At 39.2% G+C, this 20926-nt stretch overlaps 1 protein-coding gene across 1 annotated transcript; it reads left to right on the top strand.

Annotated features, from left to right (window-relative positions):
- Nucleotides 1–1665: 1665 nt before the first annotated feature.
- HAVCR2 (hepatitis A virus cellular receptor 2) lies at nucleotides 1666–19952 on the top strand (the record flags this gene model as incomplete). Its single annotated transcript, XM_080942249.1, has 7 exons — nucleotides 1666–1729; nucleotides 2805–3146; nucleotides 5541–5624; nucleotides 10164–10204; nucleotides 11143–11269; nucleotides 18101–18137; nucleotides 19733–19952. 7 exons carry the CDS (start codon nucleotides 1666–1668, stop codon nucleotides 19914–19916), a joined length of 879 nt encoding a protein of 292 aa, XP_080798375.1. The 3' UTR covers nucleotides 19917–19952.
- Between the last annotated feature and the right edge of the window lie 974 nt (nucleotides 19953–20926).

Here is a 20926-nt window from a genome sequence, read left to right as displayed (position 1 = left end):
CCACTCCCAAGATCTTTGGTAAATATGGTCCAACTTCAGATTTAATCCTCTCTCCATTCTACGGAAATATATTTTGCAAGTTGTTAATCGTGATATAGGCCGACAGAAAAAACATTAAATTTATGCAACATAATTATTAGTGCAAGTTTAGGGCTCATGGGGGCTTGTTATTTCTCGAAACACATGCCTTGTATCTTTCATTCTCTTGAATCTCTGTTGTCTGTAAAATAAGGAAATTAAGTAGCACGTCTTGAGTAGCCCTCATTCAACAATTCTGTGGAAGTTCATATGCTGAAAAAGTTAGATGATTTAGCAGTGTTTCCTGACAGATATTTAGATTGAACATTTAAGGCATAGAGACAAGTGGCGGAGAGCTCAGGAAGGGTTGACACAGCAGAAACCCAGCAGGTTTTCAGAAATGACACAGCCTGGGAGCTGACTTCCTTCTGTGGGAAAGCTTTGGTTTTGAAGGTGTCTAGATAAATGTCACTTAATGATGGCTGAGAGCGCTGAAGTCTTATGTGCTACGACGATCATAAATGACTTGGCTGGAACTTAACATATTCTGATGATCCATATTCAACAGAATACAGAGGTCTACTTAGCTCTGTCCAAACCTCGGGCCAGAAGTGCTGCAGCAGGACATACGTGTTTCATAAGTAGAAGAATTTGAATGTTTGAAGGTCAAAGTCAGAATGACTGTGAAACTCCACGTACATTACTGACACAACTTCTTTGGTAGTCTGGCCTCATATTCAGTGATCCTCCTAATTCAGCCTCCTGAGTGCTTGCATTACAAGTGCACACCCACCACTGGTAATGGTGTCTTCATTTTCCTTACCTCAATATACCATTATAAAGAAAGATACTCAGACATTCTAAATCACATTCTAAAGTGTATTAAACCAAGAATGACAACTGAGCTTTCAAGTTGTCTATAGATATAAAGATAAGGATATTACAATTATCACTTCATTTATTTACTTAGCTAAATTTAATTAGTTAATTTTATTTCTCCAGACAAGTTTTCTCTGTGTAGCCCCTGCTGGTTTGTAATTTGCTCTGTAAACCAAGCTGGCCTCAAAGTCAGAGATCAGCCTGCCTCTGCCTCCCAGGTGCTTGGATTAAAGGCATGCGATGCTGCTTTATTCTTTAGCTCCCAGTCCAGTTCCTGGCTCAAAGCAGGTGCTTCAAGAATATTGGTCACAGACATGATTAATGGAAATTGACCTGATTATAATGGAACACATGAGTGACATGTTTATGTTTTTGTTCCCTGGTAGCCAGTTGGGCTTGTACATGAACCATCTCTGGCTATTTTATCTGAGATAATTAAATGACTCTCTCCTCTTGCCATGACTAATACTTTTCTCTGAAATACTGCTTTTTCTTTGTTGATTTCATGTAATAAACCTCAGAGTGCCGTGCAGGGTGTATCTAGTGTGACATTACGTAGAACAGGAATGTTCTCTGATGTGGCTAGATTACCAGTACTAACTTAGGAATCACTTGTGGTCAGACATCCTGGGGCACAGGCTGGCCTCAGTGGGTGTGGCTAGCACTCATGATTCTGAACATAGAAGTTAGAGGAAGTACCATTTTAACTAAAGAGCTAAAGCTCTATGTACACCGAGCTGTCCTTAGATTTTTCCCTGCCAAGCACTCATGTTTTCATGTTTTACCTTCAACTGTGTCCTGCTGCTGCTGCTGCTACAACTACTACTTTCAAGTAAGTATGATCTTGGGCGTTTTTAATTGGAGGATTATTTCAGAGGACAAGGCAAAGATACAAGGATGGTCATAGTGATGCTGTATGTAATGGCAACCTAAATGTCCAAAAATGGGGGGCCAGGCTACATAATGCTACAGAGAATCAAGGCGAACAATCATGTGTGCAAATGTTACCAGGGAACAGCAGTGTGTAGACATGTTTTAATGTTTAGGCTCTAGGAAGGGAAGCTGTGAAATGTGAAGTGTTGGGAGAGGAGTTGTGCTTGTACATCACTTTCATGTGGTTTAAATGAGCCATCATAGAGGTGTGTGTTATTATTAAGGAAATTATTTTAAACTTCAAATATGCAAGTTATTAGCTTTGTTTTGTCAGGGGTTCCATTAATGAGGGGGGTAGGGAGGGAGAGAGAGAGGGAGAATGAGGTTACCCTATCTTTTCTAAATAACAGACAACTAGTCCAGATTAGATGGACTATTTTCCTGGCCAACAATGCCCAGTTTTCTGAATGTTAATTCCATTAGCTCTGGAATCATATTAGCTCAAACTGTTCACAATTGGAGTGCGGTGATTGTGAAAAAGGAGGAGGGATATCCGGTGTCAAGGACCGACAACACACAGAAACTGAGAGAAATCCAAGTTCTCATGTTCCATCTCAGTCTAGTGGGGCATACCTGTTAGGGAATAAGCTCAGGTTGCCCAGGCTACAAACTCACTGCACTTCTGCCACAGACTCATAGCACAGGGATCACAGGCATAAGTCATTGTTCCTGGTCTGGTCATTTCTTTTCTGAGAGATAGTTTCATCACGTGGGCTAGCCTGGAATTTGCTATAGAATTAAGTCTGGTCTCTAATTCAGGATTTTCCTGTTTCCACCAGCTGAGCTCCAGGATGAGAAGCCTGTGCAATCTTAATAAATGTTAACTGAGATTCTCTGCTGCCCCTTAAGTCAGAGAATCGTTGACATTGCCAGTCCTTCTCCCAACAGGGCAGCCAGTTTCCTTTTTCATTTTGTGATGCATTGCTTACAGAAATTGACCCTCACTATATTGCCCTCCTTTCCTTTCTGTGTAGGGTCTTTGAAAGATACTTATACAGCTGAGGTTGGTAAGGATGCCTATCTGCCCTGCAACTACACTGTACCTCCCTCTGGGACACTTGTGCCTGTGTGCTGGGGCAAGGGATCCTGTCCTTTGTCACAGTGTTCTAATGAGTTTCTCAGAACTAATGAAAGAAGTGTGACATACCAGAAATCCAGCAGATACCAACTAAAGGGGAATTTCTACAAAGGAGACGTGTCTCTGACCATACAGAATGTGACTCTATCTGACACTGGGACCTACTGCTGCAGGATACAATTCCCTGGTCTAATGAATGATAAAAAATTAGAACTAAAATTAAGCATCACTGAACCAGGTAAGTAGACCTTTCCATGTCTTTGTTGTCCATCAACATCTCCTGTGAGAGTCACAATATCATAGAAACAGAGGATTCTCATGTCTGACTTCCCTAGCTATTTGGGGTGGGATGTGAAGATAAGGATTAACAGGCCTCACCTATGAAGGACAGTGGTATATCTTCCACATGTTTTCAACTCAAGGATGCAGTCTAAGAAGGGGAAGAAAGACCTAGACCAGAGGTTCAAAACTCTGACTGATCATTAGCATCACATGGAAAGTTTCTGTTTTTAACTATCTTTGTTTTAATTTTTTGTATGATGTATTTTGATCATATTTTCCCCTCCTCCAACTTTTGATCAGATTTTCTCTACCTTCTTACCCACATTACTTTGTGTTCTTTCTGTCTCTCAAATACACACACACATACACACACACACACACACACTCACACCCCAAAACTCAAAACAAATGAGCATAATCAATAATATGGAAAATAACTGACAAAGATAAGTGCACAAGATTAAATGGAGTATGTTTGTGTTGTTCAACTACTTCTGGGCAAGGAATTTGCTCTTGAATGTGGCTGGTATACCCAGTTACACTCCACTGGAGAAAACTGGATCAATTTTAAAAAGCTTCTTAGAGAACTGGGAGCTCCTGTCTCCTTCCCTCTTTCAGTGCTGGGATTTCATCTTGTTTGAGTCTCCACAAGTCTTATGAGTGCTATCATTGATTTCATGAATTTATATATAGAGTAGTCCAATTACTTTGAAGCTATTTACTATCCCTGGCTCTTACAATCTTTCTGTAGAGAGAATCTCTTGTGTACTGTGTGGAAGCATCACCTGTCAAGAAAAGGCTTATGGCCTATTAGCAAAAGGCAGGAAGTAGTAAGTGGGAGAGAGACTGGAATCCTGGGAGAGTCAGAGGCAAGAGATTTCACTCTGGGCTCTGAGGAATTCAGATACATGAAACTGAGGAGAGGTAAACAATCGTGTGGCAGACATAGACTATAATAAATGGGTTATATAAGTTATGAGCTAGTCATAGAACATACCAAAGCTATGGTCTAGGCATTTATTCATAAATAATTAAGTTTGATTTTAATGTTCGATTTTACTAATAAAGACTGGGGATCCAGATGCTGGGGAGAAAGCCTGATAGCTCAGAGAGACAGACAGAAAAAAAAAATAACAAAAAACAAAAAAAAACAGCTAGCCTTCCTCCACAGTTGATGTCCCAAAAGAAAAAGGAAGCTCTCCTCTCCATACTGTCTCAAAACCCTTCAAACTGAATGTCCTGTGCATCTCTCTCTCCATCCTCTGGACTCCTTCCCACTCTCTATGGTTTTCTCCTATGTTTACTCCCTGCCAACTGGTTGCTTGCTCTGCCTCTTATTCTGTTGTAGAACTTTACCTAATCCTGTTTACGATAAACAGAAAGCTTTCAGATTAAAGGTGTGTGCTAGGGCTGGGTCACACCATAACTAAAAACAGGTTTATCCAGTAAACCACACAATCTCAGGATTCACAGTGTAATCAAATATCCTGCGGCATCTTTCCATCTCCTCTTGGTGCTTAGACCCCACCTAGAAACCAGAGACATATCTGGAGATGGATTCTGAATTTTTTTCACATAAAAATCTAATTTAGGTAAGCCAGGAATATAAACCACTGGGTTGTATGTGTGTGTTAAGAAGATGTATATGTGCATGTTCATGTGTTTTAAGATAGGTTAGGTTTTAACATAGGGTCAGGTATGTAGCTCAGCAAAAGCCCCTGGGTTTGAATCCCCATCACTACACAAATCAAAGAATTTAAGAGCACATACTTTGTGGCCATGTGGAGCAAAGTTCACACCAACTCTTCTTATTATTAATTTTTTAATATTGGAACATTATTTCAATTATATGATCTTTTCAGCTGTAAAATATAGTTATCTACCATATAAGCCACTGGAAGGAGTCTATAAGCTGATATTTACACAGACCTTTAGTATGACCTTTCATGGCTGTTACTTCCATTACTAATTAGGCTGTAGCACTGGTAAATGCATCTCACCACTGTTACACATCTGAAATTTGTGGTACACTCTCTGTGAGTGTGCCTATGTAGATTTGGAGCTGAGGGTATGTGTCTCCTTATTTAACATCTTCTAGATGTTGGTTTTTTGCCAATATTCCCTGACATAAACTGTGCTCTTAGTAAAGCCTAACTCTGGGGCAAGTGAGATGGCCCCATGGGTAAAGGCACTTGCTACCAAGGCTGATTACCTAAGCTTTGTCTTTGTAGTTTAAATGGTGGAAGGAGAGAAATGAGTCCTGAATGTCATTCTCTGACCTCTACATGCTCCCCTCCCCAGTAAATAATTTTTTAAATCTCTAATCCATAATAATGTTTTCTGACTCTAGCAAAGGTCACCCCAGCTGAGACCCCTCATGAGGAATCTACAACAGTTTCTCCAGGAACCCTAACCACTGAGGGAAATGGCTCAGGTAAGACAGAAGCACAGGAATATGTATTTAGCTAGTATTTCAGTTCACAGTGCTTTGAGTAAGATAAATATCTAAGAAAAATCACTTTTTTTTCTCAGCATTTTTAATATTGTTTGAGGTAAATGAGGCGGTGGACCACATCTTAGTCTTCTGAGTTAGGATTCTAAGTCACACACTAGCCAGGTGAGCTGGGGCAAGGCCTTTCAGTTCTTTGAGTCGCTGCTTCTTTTTCTGTCCAAAGAGCAAGGCCGGGAGACCTCTGGATTTTCTGTCTTAGGACAATGTCCCGCCCCATGGAGAAATTATTTGGGGTATCATAGATTTTGCTATACAAAGGAAGAGAAGTATTTACTATTGTCATTGTTTCATTTAGAAAGTCATTTGGGGCTAGAAATGGTTCCGCTGTTAAAGTCCAAAGCTCACAACAAAGGCTTTAATGTACTTTAAAAATTTTAAATTTTATTACATTTAAATCTCTCTGTCTCTCTCTGTCTCTCTGTCTCTCTCTGTCTCTCTGTCTCTCTCTCTCTGTGTCTGTCTGTCTCTCTCTCTCTCTCTCTCTCTCTCTCTCTCTCTGTGTGTGTGTGTGTGTGTGTGTGTCTGTATGTGTGTGTGTATACTCATGTGTCATGGATGACAGGTTTGCAGCAAGGGAAAATCTTGGAGGCACCTGCTTTTTCCTTGTATTACATAAAACAAGGGGGATCAAACAGACCCTGTCTCAGCAAAACCAAGTCAAACTAAATAATAAAAAGATTAATAGTGCTAAGAACCATGCAAGTGCAGAGTAGACAGTAACTATGGCATCTACATACATTGATAGCCATTTCATTTCTCCTTCCTTCTGCTTATGCTCTAATGCAGTCTTAAGTTCCCTGGGAAAACAGAAATAAAAAATAACATTCCAGATATCTCTTGTTCATGTTTATAGCAAAATAAAATGGGGTGGGAATGGGGTGGAGTAAAATAGTCAGGGCTGGAGGTGTAGCTTAATTGGCAGAGTCTTTGTCTAGCATATATGCAAGCCCTGAGTTTGATCCCCAGCACCACATGAATCAAGTGTGATGGCAGGCCTGTGATCCCAGCACTCAGGAGGATCAAGAGTTCAAGGTCGTCCTGGCTATAGGGAGGGTTTGAGCACTACCTGATGTATGTGAGAAACTGTCTCAAAAAGGAAGAGAGACAGAGACAGAGAACAACTCAATAGTCACTGAGACCAAGAATCATAAGGATGAGGAAGCAGAAGTGGGATTTACATTTCAAATATTGCATGCAGTGAAAGATTCTTGTTTACTTTGAAGTTCCACCCCCTGTGGTTTTCATGCTTTAAGTTGATTTCAGGTAAAGAGAACAATGCTGAAACATGTTTGTTTTTTTCTTTATAAATAAGTTTAAGCCAAGACAGTGTTTATACTGTTTAAGCCACAGTCTATTAAATTCAGATTTTCTAGAAGCCTTTGTGGACCTTGAAGAGTTTAGATTTTGACTTTTCACAATTTCTGACTTGGACAGCAAAATGAATTTCGTTTGTTTTCTGGGAGCAGACAGCTCTTTGCTTTCCTGATGCAGGTGTGCTCCTTCTTAATGAGTTTTTTTTTTTTTTTTTTTTTTTAAAGCAGAGTAACATGTAGCCCATGCTACTTTCATATTTGCTTTGTAGTCAGTAATGATCTTGAACTCCTGATTCTCTTGTTACCTGAGTTCTGGGGTCATAGGCATAGATCTTCATGCTTAATTTATGCAGCACTAGTGATCAGACACAGGATTTCTGTGTATGCTAGGCAGGTACTCCTATCAATTGAGCACCTCCTTCCACAACCCCTATGCTGAAGTATGTTCCTTCAAGGCCTAGTGTCTTCTCATATTTTTACCATAAAGTCATGTTAAACCTTGTCACAGGCCCTTTCTGAGTCTACTGAAATGATCAGATGATTTGTTCTTGATTCTATGTCCTGCCATGTCCTTGCAAAGCTACAGGGACTTGACATCACCAAAGCCATGAGGAAATGAAGAACAGACAAATACACAGACACACAGCAAAGGTGGGATTGGGTGGCCTAGGCTCTTGGATGGTGTAGCCTCGGCACCTGGGATGCTCAGCATGTTTGTTATGCAGAGTTGAGCAGGGAAGTGGGGGTTATTGCATATGGCTGCACAAGGAGGAGAGTTCGGCTAAGCTCAGTATTAGCAAGCTCTGGACGGGAGTAGCTTTCTGGTGGGGAGCATCAGGTTGGGAGAAAGCTATGGTGGACATTTTCTGACTACATTGTCAACATTCATACTTGAATCCCCAAGGAAGGTTTTGCCATTCTTGAACCTCATCTAAGGAAGGGTTTGGCATATGGTGATCCATCCCTGCTTCTGTCAATGAAGCCACTTTGATTAAAACACAAGCTCTTTTTATTGTTGAATTTGATTTGTAAGCTGTTTGTTTGCTGTTATTGTTGGTTTTGATGCAGGGTTTTTCTGTAATTGCCCTTGCTGGCTGGCATGGAAGGTTTGCAGATATTTTATTAATAATCACTAATTTTCATCAGGAAAATTGGCTTTTTTGTTATTGTTGCTATATCCTTATCTGATTTGGGTATTGGGATAATCAACATTGGGTCTATACAATGAGCTTGGCAGCATTTCTTTCATTTATAGTTCATGCAATAACCCAAGGAGCATGGTGTTATGAAATTTAGCAGTGAACACATCTGGGCTCAATTTAGCTGGAAGACTTAAAAAAATACGGCTTCATTATTGTTTGTTATAAGTCTCCTCAAATGATTTAAATTCTTTTGGTTTAATGTTGGTAGGTGACAACGCAATTCTTTTAGATCTTCAGTTTAGTGGAATATATGTCTTTTAAGTAGGCCATAATGATTTTTCTGAATGCCATTTGTAGCTGTTATATTGTCTCCCTTTCATCTCTAACTTGGTGTACTTGGGTCTTTTCTTTCTCTTTTGGTTAGTTTGTCCAAGAGTTTATTGATTTGGTTTATCTTTCTATTGATTCCTTGTACTGGTCATTTTGTTGCTATTTTGTTACTTTCTACCCTAATGTCTATTGCTTCCATATAATTTGGGGTTTGATTTTTCTTGTTTTTCTAAGACCTTGAAGCACATCATTAAATTATGACTTGTGCTTTCTTTGAATTTTTAAGTGTAGGACTTTACATACCTATAAGATTCCCTCTTATAACTGCATTCTTAATATTCTACAGGTTAGAATATACTATATTTAAATTTTCATTCAGTTTGAGGAATTTGTTAATTTCCTTCCCAATTTCTTTGATGACCAATTTATCACTCAGTCCTGATGAATTCATCTCTCAGACATTCATTTTCCCCGAGTTTGTGTTTCTAGAATAGTCCTTTTAAGTATTGAAGGGGAAACCAAAGAATACATATAGTGGGACCAATAGCTCCAGCCACATGTATAGCAGAGGATGGCCTTGTTGGACATCACTGGGAGGAGAGGCCCTTGGTCCTGTCAAAGCTTGATGCCCCAGTGTAGGGAAATGCCAACGCAGGGAATCAGAGTGGGTGAGTGGATGGGGGAGCACCCTCATAGAAGCAGGTGGAAGGAGGATGAGATAGGGAGTTTCCAGAGGGAAAACCAGAAAAGGGGATAACATTTGAAATGTAAATAAATAAAATATCCAATAAAAAAAGTGTTTGGCAAAATGCCTGATTCCTGGTGAACTGTAGCTATTGTTTCTATTTGAAAACAACTAAATACCTTGCCAATGAGTAAATGTTCAACTTTTCTAAGAGTTTTGTGTCTTTGAAAGTCTAACTAGAATATGAGTAAACATTATCAACGTTACTAGATTGTTGTAGCACTCATTAGGTCCTCTGGACAAAACCAAGAACATATTCAGAATAAACCTCCCAGTGATGAAAAAAGAAAGAAAAGGAGGCCATGACAGTTCCTAGATTTGGTGGAGAAGAAGGTTTATTGTAGGTCTGAGGGTAGCACAGCCAGAAGTAGAGACATCATGGGGAAGTCCAGAGTGAACATCATCCTGAGCCGGGCCATGTGAGGAAAGGGGAGAGGGACAAGCCAGGAGAGCAGCAGTCTAAGAGGCCAGAAGGTAAAAGGTAAAAAACTACTGGTGTAGCCCAGATGGCTGGATTATATAGGGAAGAACCTCTGAGGGAAGGGCAGTCCAAGTTCTGGGGTGCAGAGTTCAGTGTAGGAGCCAGGTATGCCAGCTATACCCTGTAGCAGGTAGAGACTGAAAAATGTTGAGAGAACCTGGTGGCCAGGTCTGTTTGATATGTTAAATAGGCACCTCAGCTTTTTGTCCAGGGTTTAAGACCTTACAGGCAGTAGAGTTTATTATCTATGTGAAAGGACATCACCCTGAGACTGGTTTGTATGCATTCAGTGTCTTGATGCTCTTCTAATTATTGTAGAGCATATGGAGATGAATTAGTAGTAAAAAAAGGGTCACTGGTGTGTTGCATATTTTTTCTCTTTGATTTGGAGTTAAAAAACATTCTTAACTATTGTCTACTTCCTCCCCTTTGCTTGTGTGCATGTGGCAGAGACACAGACCCTGGTGACCCTCCATGATAACAGTGGAACAGTAAGTAACTTCTGTGAGTGCGCTTCCTGTGCACTTGTGTAGGCTTCCTTTTCCATGCCACCCTGTTTGTGGGAAAGCTTTTGCTCTTCTTGTCTTCCCACTCTGGCTTTTGTGTATTGACAATGACAGGTCTGAACAGATAGGCTTGTTATTAATAGAAGGAGAAAAGACTGTGGGGTGCCTGGCACATAGGGAATGTGAAAAAAACCCCAAGAATAAATGGGCAATCATTTCTCTTTGTAAATGTCACAACTATGTATCACTGTGGAAGGTTTCTTGATGTTGTTTTCAGGTTTTCCACTTTTTTTCATTTTTTTTTCTGTAACAAGACACCATTCAAGAGTACCCAGAGTCATGAATTTATGTACTGAACTACTATATAATGAACTAGAAACACACACATACACACACACTCAAAAGTCAGCTAGCAGTAGCAACTTGAAAATTCTTTGATGACTGGATATTGAAATTTCTCAGAGGGTAAAGGCACTTGCTACAAAGCCTGGCTGACTACGAGTGTGATTCTTGGAATTCATGATAGACAGCTGTCCTCTGATCACCATTCTTGTGTCCTATACTATGCCCTGGATGCACACATATGCACATGCATAAATACACCAATAATTAATAGATAATAATAAAAACAACTCTTCAGATCCAGGTCTAGAAGTCAGAATTCAACTAATTTGATCTCTTATTTGTATGTTTAATAACCCCCAGGGTCACTAAGCTCTTGGAGATAAAATGTGAGTTTTATATGTATAGCATTGAAAAGAATATTTTACTTCCTTGTTAACTACAAATATTAAGCTAATTTATTTCATTATTCCTGCTATCCCAAGAAGCCATAAAAAAGAGTGGTCTGATAATTGAACCATGAGACTGGTTGAGCATATTTCTGGACATCATAAGCTTAAATCATGTTTTCTTTCCCCCAGAAAATTTCCACAGGGACTGATGAAATTAAGGACTCTAGAGAAACTATCAGAACTGCTGTTCACATTGGAGTAGGAGTATCTGCTGGGCTGGCTCTGGCATTTATCCTTGGTGTTTTAATCCTTAAATGTAAGTTGCTAGATGTTGCTTATTTTTCTTTCTGATAAAGAACTGTTACTGGGCTGGAGAGATGGCTCAGCGGTTAAGGGCACTGACTGATCTTCCAGAGGATCCAGGTTCAAATCTCACCACCCACATGGAAGCTTGCAACTGTCTATGACTCCAAAATCTGACACTCTCACTTACATATATGTGTAGGCAAAACACATAAAATAAAGATAAATAAGTAATAAATATAACAGAACTGTTACTATAGGAACCAGTGCAGACCTAGATAGAAATAGTCTTTCAAGTAAGCCTAAAGTTGGTTATAAAAGACCCCCAAATTGGGGAAGTCCCTCACTCTAGTACCAGGAGAACGTGAACCCAAGAACTCACAGAGAGCCTATCTTGCTGCAATCAGGAAGAGGTTTATTGGGGGGTGGGGGGAGGCCAGAGCTCTGGGAATGACACATATCTCACACAGAAGATAGAGGAGTCAACCCCGAACTCAAATGGGGAGAAGTATTTATAGGGAAAATCACATAAGCAGTTAGCAACAGGCACATAGCAATTTTAAATTTTATTGGTTCATTCAAATTGGCACACTCTGCCTACTTTGGAAAAGATTCAACTCTAGAATACTCTATTTTGGTGCACACTGACCTTGTACTGGTTTTTCTCAGGACTATGGAGCCAAAATTTATCAAGTCTAGTTGGTCTGGGGTTGGGCCATTTCTTTAAACAAGTTATTTTGTTCTTAGCCTTAAAGCATACTTGTCTTCAAGGCAAGGTCAGTAGGGCCAATTTAAAATTATAACTCTTTCAGTTAGACTAGATACTCATTTGTCTTTTCAAATGCTGCCAGTTCTGATAACTAGTAATCATTTGAAGTTTCTATGTGTCAGGCAAACCCTATGCCTAATGCTTTACACTCTGCCATCATCTTGTGACCTAGGTAACACTACTGTTCCCAGTCTAGGGCAGAAGAAAATAAAGATTGCTGAGAGCAGCAAGTTCTCAAAGTTTTGTGGTAGGCAAACAGAGCTGGACCTTTAAGTCCAGGCATGCAACCAGGATTGGCTATCTTTGGATACAAAACTAATTTGGGGACTAGTGGGATGGCTCAGTGGGTTAAGGTATCTGTTATAAGCCTGATGCCCTGAGTTTGATTTCCAAAGACCCACATGGTAGAAGATGTCAGACTTCTTTCCTCAGATTGTCCTCTGGTATCCACATGTGATCAGAAATATTTGGGTACCCCGACCTCTTCTGTCCTGTCCTGCCTTGTATTGTACTATCTTATCCTAGGCTGGCCTTCCCTCCTCTCTCCTCTCTTCTTTTCCTCTTTCCTCCCTTTTCCCTTTCTCTCTTCCTCTCTCCTCTCATCTCTTCTCATCCCCTATCCTCTCTTCTGTCTTTCTCTAATTAATTGAAAAAGCTATTCTATTTAAGTTACACACAAGCCCATGCTTAACAGGAAACCCAACACCACCACTTCTCTCTATGTGAGTTATGTTGCTTTCTCAAGCATCTCTCTTTACACTGAACCATGATTGAAGTTTCTGAACTGGGTTTACTCCTCACTGCACCCAGTATACATAGTTATTTGTCTTTATTTAAATAAACAACTGGACATGTAGTCAGTTATTAAAGTACTTTCATAGCATGTACTTTCAGGAGACCTATAAAACTAGGTGTGGTGGCATACACCTGTAATCCTAGAACTCTCTAGAGTTCTAGTTCTCTAGTTCTCAACTTATGCTCACCTATCAGATATTTTATGTACTGGACATTTACACTATAATTCATAACAGTAGCAAAATGATAGTTATGAAGTAGTAGCAAGAATATAATTTTATGGTTGAGAGTCATCACAACATGAAGAACTGTATTAAAGAGTTTCAGCATTAAGAAGGTTCTGGAGATAGAACCAGGAGAATCAGAAGTGCAAGGTTATCTTCAGCCACAACCTGAGTTCCAAGACAAGGTAGACTTCAGAATATCCATTCTCAGGAAAAGGTTTTTTTCAGTTTGGTTATTGTACATGGGGACCATTATACTCAAGACTCAAATGCTCCCATCAGTCTAGCACCTTGCCCACTTTCATAATTATGATATATTCTCTTTTCTCTGAAAGCATAGAAGTGATTAATAGAGTATAATGCATTATATGAACCTTTCTCCTTAACATACAACAAGGATGATGTCTGTAAGGTGATAGGCCATCTATGGTGTCCGCAGGATTGAAGGAAGTTGCTAAAATATGGAATTTCTATTGGTAAAGCTGGAACCATCTGAGAAAAACCAGGGTAACTCGGTCATGCCAACTGTGAACTGAAGCTACCAAGGGCTTTAAGGAGGACAGATCCTATAACTGTGATACACAATATCAAATACACTAGGCATAACTGATATGTGGCAACCAGGGTATTGATGGGTTGATGGTCTCCAAATACATTAACCAAACTGATAAAAACTTTTTCTGAGACAGGGTTTTCTGCAGCCTACCCTGGCCTGGAACATACAAGTCCCAATGCATACCTATATGTTTGGAACATGTCCAAATTGATGAATACAGGCAATGAAATCAGCCTTACCTCTTCCTACTGTTTTCTGCCATTTTTTGGTAAGTGGGGTTGTTCAAGAAAGAAAGAACCCCATAAATACCCACATGGGCTTGCCCATAGACTTTACTTAAACTCTGGGGACTGATCACTTGAATATGAAATTTAGAGGCTATTAAATAATGAGAGTAAAAATGATAACATGCACTACTTTTTCCAAGACCTAGAAATTAGGAATTTATGTAAAGGATAAGAAGGAGGTAGGTATTCCTGTCTTAGAATCCCATCCCATGTTGGGAGTTCTTTCTCCTTTTCTTTTCTTTTTAAATAGCATACATTTTGTTCAATGAGACAGAAAACAGACTTAAGCTCTATTATTTTTCCATTCATTTATTTATCTATTTACTTTATATCTCAATCACACTTCCTGCTTCCAGGACCCCCTCATATAGCCCTTTCCCCATACACCTTTCCTTTCTCTACTGAGAAGTGGGAGGCCTCTTGGGTACCAACCCACCCTGGCATATCAAGTTACTGCAGGACTAGGCACATTTTCTCCTACTGAGGCCAGACAAGGCATCCCATTTAGGCAAACAGAATATAGAGGCAGGCAACAGAATCAAGGACAGCCTCCACACCTGTTTTTGGGAGACCCACATGAAAACCAAGCTACATATCTGCTACATATGTGCAGGGTGGAGTGAGGGCTATGTTCAGCCCAAGTATGCTCTTTGGTTGATGGTTCAGCCTCTGGGAGTCCCCAAGGATACAGGTTAGTTGACTCTGTTGGTCTTCCGGTGGAGTTCCTATCCCTTCCAGATCCTTCAATCCTTTCCCCAACTTTTAACATAAGACTCCCCAAGCTCCATCTGATGTTTGCTGTGGGTCTCTGCATCTGTGTTGGTGAGCTGCTAATGTGGAGCTGTCAGATGACATTTATGCTAGGCTTGTGTCTGCAAACATAGCAGAGTATCAATACTGTCAAGGATTGGTTCTTGCCCATGAGATGGGTCTCAGGTTAGGTGGTCATTGGTTGACCATATCCTCAGTCTCTGATTCATCTTTGTCCCTGTAGACAGGACCAATTTGGATTGAAGGTTTTGTGGGTAGGTTGGTGTCCTTATCCCTCCATTGAGATTCCTACCTGGTTACAGGAGGTGGCCACTTCAGGCTTTATCTCCCTACTGCTAGGAGTCTCAGCTAGAGTCACCCTCAAAGATTCCCTGGAGCCTCCCTCATCCCACGTCTCTGACATGTCCTATGCTCTTTCTAATCTTTAAAAGAGGCATAAGTGAAACTCAGTTCATATATACTGATACCTTTCAATGACTTTCACAGGTTCCACATCTATGAATTAAACAATAAAGTCAAAAATAATTGAACATTATTTATACATAATATGTATAGGTGTTTTAATCCCCCAAAGCATGGGAGCAGAACAATTATTTATATAGGATTTATATATAAATATATTTATAAATAAATATATTTATATTTATAATATATATCATATATTATAGCTGTCTAGAGATCATTCAAAGTGTGTGGTAGATTATGACAGGTATTAATGATGATTTATACTAGGAATTTGAGCTCACTTGGATTTTGGTGTAGGGTTAACATAGGTGGTTTTGAGAAATAGATCACAATATTCTGTTTAGTTTATAATTTTTCCCTTGATGTTGCAGATAACAATTTTACAAAAGGTCTGTTCTTAAGTCACAATGTTATTGTTATAACTACAAACTGGAAGAGTAGTGCCCATCAGTCCTTTGCCTTTCTGGTGGACTGACTACTGACTTAGATGATCATCCATCCTTCACCACTGCTTAGCTTCCTTCAGCCCTCTCCTAACTAAGAAAACATCAAAGGTCTGTTTCCTTTACCAAGTCTTCATCTCTTCTTTTTTAATTTTCTCCTGAAATGCCGATCTCACTTTGATCCTTGTAATACCATAGATATCATTTTACTAATAACCACAGATAGCTTTGTCTTTATTGTGGTTAATTGCAATAATATCCCAAGTAAATTCTATACTTTGTTCTAAAATGTCTTCTCTTGGCTTTGGAAACACCATTCATTTTATTGATGGGTCAGTCCTTCCCATTATTTAGAAACTTACTCTTCTGCCTATTGTTTAGGAGCTGAAATTCCTTAGGATTTGGCCTTTTCCTCCACGGTAAATATATATATATATATATTTATTTATATATATTTATTATATATATATATATATATATTCATAACATATATTATATATTCTGTGGACTTAGATATTCTCTTTAATCTTTTCAACTCTTAAAATTTTGGTGCAGATTGTCTCTCTGTCCAATTGATAGCTCCACTTTGGAGGTTCATACATTCATATATCAGAAACAAGCCTCTTTCTTCCATATTCCACTCACCAGAACCCAATTTTCAGGCTCTGGACTTCCCTACTGCCTCTCTGGTTTCTTATGCCAGAAATTCAGAAGTTATCTCAGAGTATCTTTTTACTGTCTTAATATGTAATCAACTTCATTCTCAGTCTCTATACAAAATATATCTCAAAACTGCATCTTGCTTGGTCAACCATTACCTTTATTTGGTTCTTTAATTCTTCTTCTAATCAGTTATCTACATAGTAGTCATGTCAGATCATACTGTCATTTAATGATAGCATAAAGGCCTTCCTGTCTTATACCATTCAGATTCTTTTTGCTGTTGTTTGGTTAGTTTGTTTTGTGGAGACAGAGTTTCACATTTTGCTTGCTTGCCTTGGACTCTTGATCCTCCTGCCCACACATCCCAAGGGCTGCAGTTAAAGGATTAGTACTGGAAAGGTCCTTAGGACCCAGACTCAGCTTACATACATCTCAGATGTTATTGGAGAACACTCTCTTGAGTTCTAATCATAGTTTTGGTTTTGACACCAACACAATCTTTACTGAAGGTTCTCTGTTCCTGTAAATTTCCCCCTAGCTCTTGAAATAAATGATTCATTCTTTTCTTTCAGAACAGACCTTAAAAGTTATATTCTAATATGCTCTCCTAACCTTCTCTAGGTATGTTTTAGTGTGGTGCTGATTTCTTTTGATAATGGATCACAATTTGAAATTTATTTTTTTGGTTCTTCTTTCCATTCTTCTCTCCCTCCACTCTTCTTCCTTCTTTCCTTACTAGGATGTATGCTTCATGGAGTCAGAGCTCATGACTCTTCCTATGTGTCCCTGGTGCCTATCAAACTGCTGCACATACAGAATAAGCCTCATAATATTTGTTAATAAGAGCTATACATTAATATTACTTTTAACATAGTCATAAGATAGTACTGGTCACTTGAATTAATTTGTTCTAAGGCAAGACCAAATTTCACTAGCAAATCTCACCTCCAATCAGTCTATCAGAAAGCGTCTCTAAATCAAGGCTGGTCCTTGGCATAAGATGAACCAAAGCCCAGTCTTTTATTCGTGTAGTAATTCATTAGTCCACCCCAGTTTTCCTATTTTTTTTAATTATCCTATGGATCAGCATTTTATGACCCTACCCCCTGATTCTTAGAAAGATATCAAGTACATTTTTTAAACATAGCAATGAATTTAGACATCTGCCTGCCTTTGTAAGTACAGACAGTAAACTAACTGGATGGGATCTGACTCTGCAATCATCATTTCCTCCATGCCTGGGCCTAAACTAGCTCTGTTCTAGGCTGACCTTAAACTCAGAAATCTGCCTATCTTTGTAAGCACAAACAATAAACTTAGCTGGGTGGTATCTTGCCCTGTGATCACCACTTCGAATATCTCCTTAACACCTTCCTTAATATCTTTCTGACAAACTGGCTCCTAGTTCAGCTGTCTATTCATTTAGGTGCATGAAGCCCCTCATATAAGTCATATTGTATCCTTATATTTTGCATACTTGGGAAATTATATATTCTTGAACTCGCATTTTCAGAGTTCTTTCCCACAGCTGAAAAAGCTGCCTAAAGATCACAGTGTTTACCATTTACTCATGCAGTTTCTAATTATCATGGAGTCATTAACCTTGGCAAGGAAAGCATTCTCTGACAACTTTGGTGGGGAGAACATCTCCTGAAGGAGGAACATAAAGTAAATTATGCACATTATTATACAACCAAGCCTCATGCTTTGTAAATATTAACACTCTGGAGGCCCAAGTCCTGCTAGCTCTTCTCCAAGGGTGGGAACTGTGTCACATTGACCCTTCTGCATGGCAGGACTTGTCAATTTTTTTATTATTTCAATTATCTTAGAAAATCACTCTAATTGATTTTTTTTCTCCTGTTACTTAGGGTATTCCTCTAAGGAAAAAAAGTTACAGAGTTTGAGGTAAGAATAATGGAAGAGGAAATTGGGAAAAGGGGTCAGGGGGCATAATGAAGCCTCATTATTTCTCTGAGAAATTCTGAGTTGGAACTTTAAAATTTTAGGTTAGGCTTCCTTTGTTTATAAATTGTTAAAAATTCAATAGTTGTCCCCTGTGCATTTAGCTTCCTCTGTTCTAAAGCTGACATGTATAATTTGCCTTCTATCACTATCAAATACTTATCTTTAATTTCTATCAAACTGAACCTTTAAATGAGTGTTTGCTATTTTTATGTTACTATTAAATGGATATATAAAAAAAAACTCAACCAGCTATGGTCAGGGTTTTATAGCCCAGCCTAGGCATTTCTACTGAGGCAGTATATTAGCATGACCTAGGGACTAATCTTGCTGATTGATATAGGACATACGTAGAACAACTGAATCAGGATCTTGGGAGATAGAGCCTGAGGAGGTATTTCTCTCAGAGCTCTTTAGGTGATTCTCACTACTCCACTACCAACTGTACACACACACACACACACACACACACACACACACACACACACTCACACTCACAGATTTTGCAGTTTCAGTAAGATCCAGTACATGAAAAGTTGCAATGTATTTCAAGGGAAATATGATTATCTGCTGAATACCATAGGAACTTCATCTCAGAATCAACAAAATCCAGAATGTTCCAAAGACAAAATAATATAATGTGAAACGTTATATAAATCCAAGTATGGTATTCAGTTACTAGTACCATCATTCTTCCTTGGAAGTGAAACATAATATTCATAGTAACAGTGGCAGGCATTTACTATTATGAATCTATTATCTATTAAACGCTGTGCTCAATGTTAATCTCCATCTGTCACTGTAACCCTCTAGCGTTGACTATTATAACTCCAGCACAGCACCTGATAAATACTAATAATCAGCTCTGATAAATCTGGTGCTCCTCACAGCAGCCCTGCTGCAGGGCTCTCATTATTCCCATTTCTATAGAAGAGAAAACTGAGACATGAGGTTTCCTAACACATGACTTCTATGGCTATATGTATTTTGCTCACTGCTGGAATCTACAGATGAACAGGACAGTGTGACACTGTCTTGAATTAAAACTTGCATATGTACATGAGTGATGTGAAAACAGATGGAAGACTATTTGGGAACAAGAGATGAGATGAAGATGAGGTGTGTGAATGCAGGCAGAATCCAGAATGGACAGCCATGAAATGTCATCATGAAATCCATAGTTTGTATAATAAATATAAAATGTAGTACTAAAAATCTTTTAAAACCCCAAACCAAATGAGCAATCAAGCAACTAACCTCAAACAACAACAAAACAAACAAACAAACAAACAAAAAACAAAACCCAAAACAAATAAGTTCATCTAAACCACGATGTTGGGAAGAAAGAATTTCAGCTCAAGCCTGGTTAAGTCTATAACACATCCACAAATTACTGTCTGGGTTTTTTTTTTTTTTCAGTGAGCATCTAGTGAAGGGTCATGAGTGTCAACTAGCTGCTGTCCTTAGTGAAGTATATGCTTTGAACTCTAGTTGTCTGGGGAAATTCTTCTATCAACATCACCATTTTATTGTTACAGTCTTGCTACACTGGCCAACTTCCCTTCAGGAGAGTTGGTGAATGCAGGAGCAGGCAGGATTCGATCTGAGGAAAACATATACACCATCGAAGAGAATGTCTATGAAATGGAGAACTCAAATGAGTACTACTGTTACATCAGCAGCCAGCAGCTATCCCGACCATCTCTGGCCTCCCACCTATAAAGACTCTCCTTCATTTCTGACTTTGGCATTTTCCTTTTTGAAAACTATGAGATATGTCACCTGGCAACCCCACTGGAGGGTCTATCCATAGTCACTGGGGGGAAAAAAGAGTTCCTGTTTTCTGTGAATAATTAACTCACAAGAGGATTCAACTGTAATCTATCCTACATTGGAATGTGCCATTTTACCTGAGTTTCAGGGATAGGATCTCTCAACCCAGAGACTGCAATCATGGATGTTGAAGCTCACATGTGCTTCATACATTAGGGATGGTTAGTATGATGTCTCTGGAACTCCAAGACCTTAAGGTTTGTGGTATAACCACAAAGCTCCTGAACAGGTAGGGGAAATACTGGGCTAAGATAGGTAAGTGTAGGTCTTTGTTGATGCTGGAAATCTAAAGAACCTAGTGACTTTCCTAGATATTTCTGACCTTGAAAGATTAAGAAAGAGCCAGGTGGCATATACTTAACATTACATAACTTGGGAACCCCAAGCAGGAGGATGGTGAGTTCAAGGTTAGCCTGGGCTATATTGGTGAGACTTTGTCTCAAAAACAAAAGAAGAAAATAAACATATAGACACCAGGAGGCTGGAGACATGGCTCAAACAGTGAGGTGCTTATTATATAAGCATGAGGAACCTGAGTTTGATCTCAGACCCAACATGAAAAAGCTAGACATGGTGGGGCATGTTTGTAAATTCAAGAGATGGGAAGGGAAAATCAAAGCAGACCCCTTTGCTAATCAAAGCTGGTTGCTAATCAGCTTAGCCTACATGGTGAGTTCCAAGTCTGTGAGAGCGTGAGAGTCCCTGTCTCACAATTAGATGGACTGTGTGTTCCTGGGGTGTGTCAATGGAGATTGTCCTCTGCTCTCATTAGAGACATGCACATGTATCTGCACACACACACACACACACACACACACACACACACACACACACACACAAGAAGTTACGTGTGAAAGAAATAAAGGAAGGATCAGAAATGCTAAATGATAGTGAAGGTT

The sequence above is a fragment of the Micromys minutus genome, assembly GCF_963924665.1.
Source record: "Micromys minutus genome assembly, chromosome: 31".
NCBI classification, from domain to species: Eukaryota; Metazoa; Chordata; class Mammalia; order Rodentia; family Muridae; genus Micromys; species Micromys minutus.
This window is presented reverse-complemented; position numbering and strand designations above follow the sequence as displayed.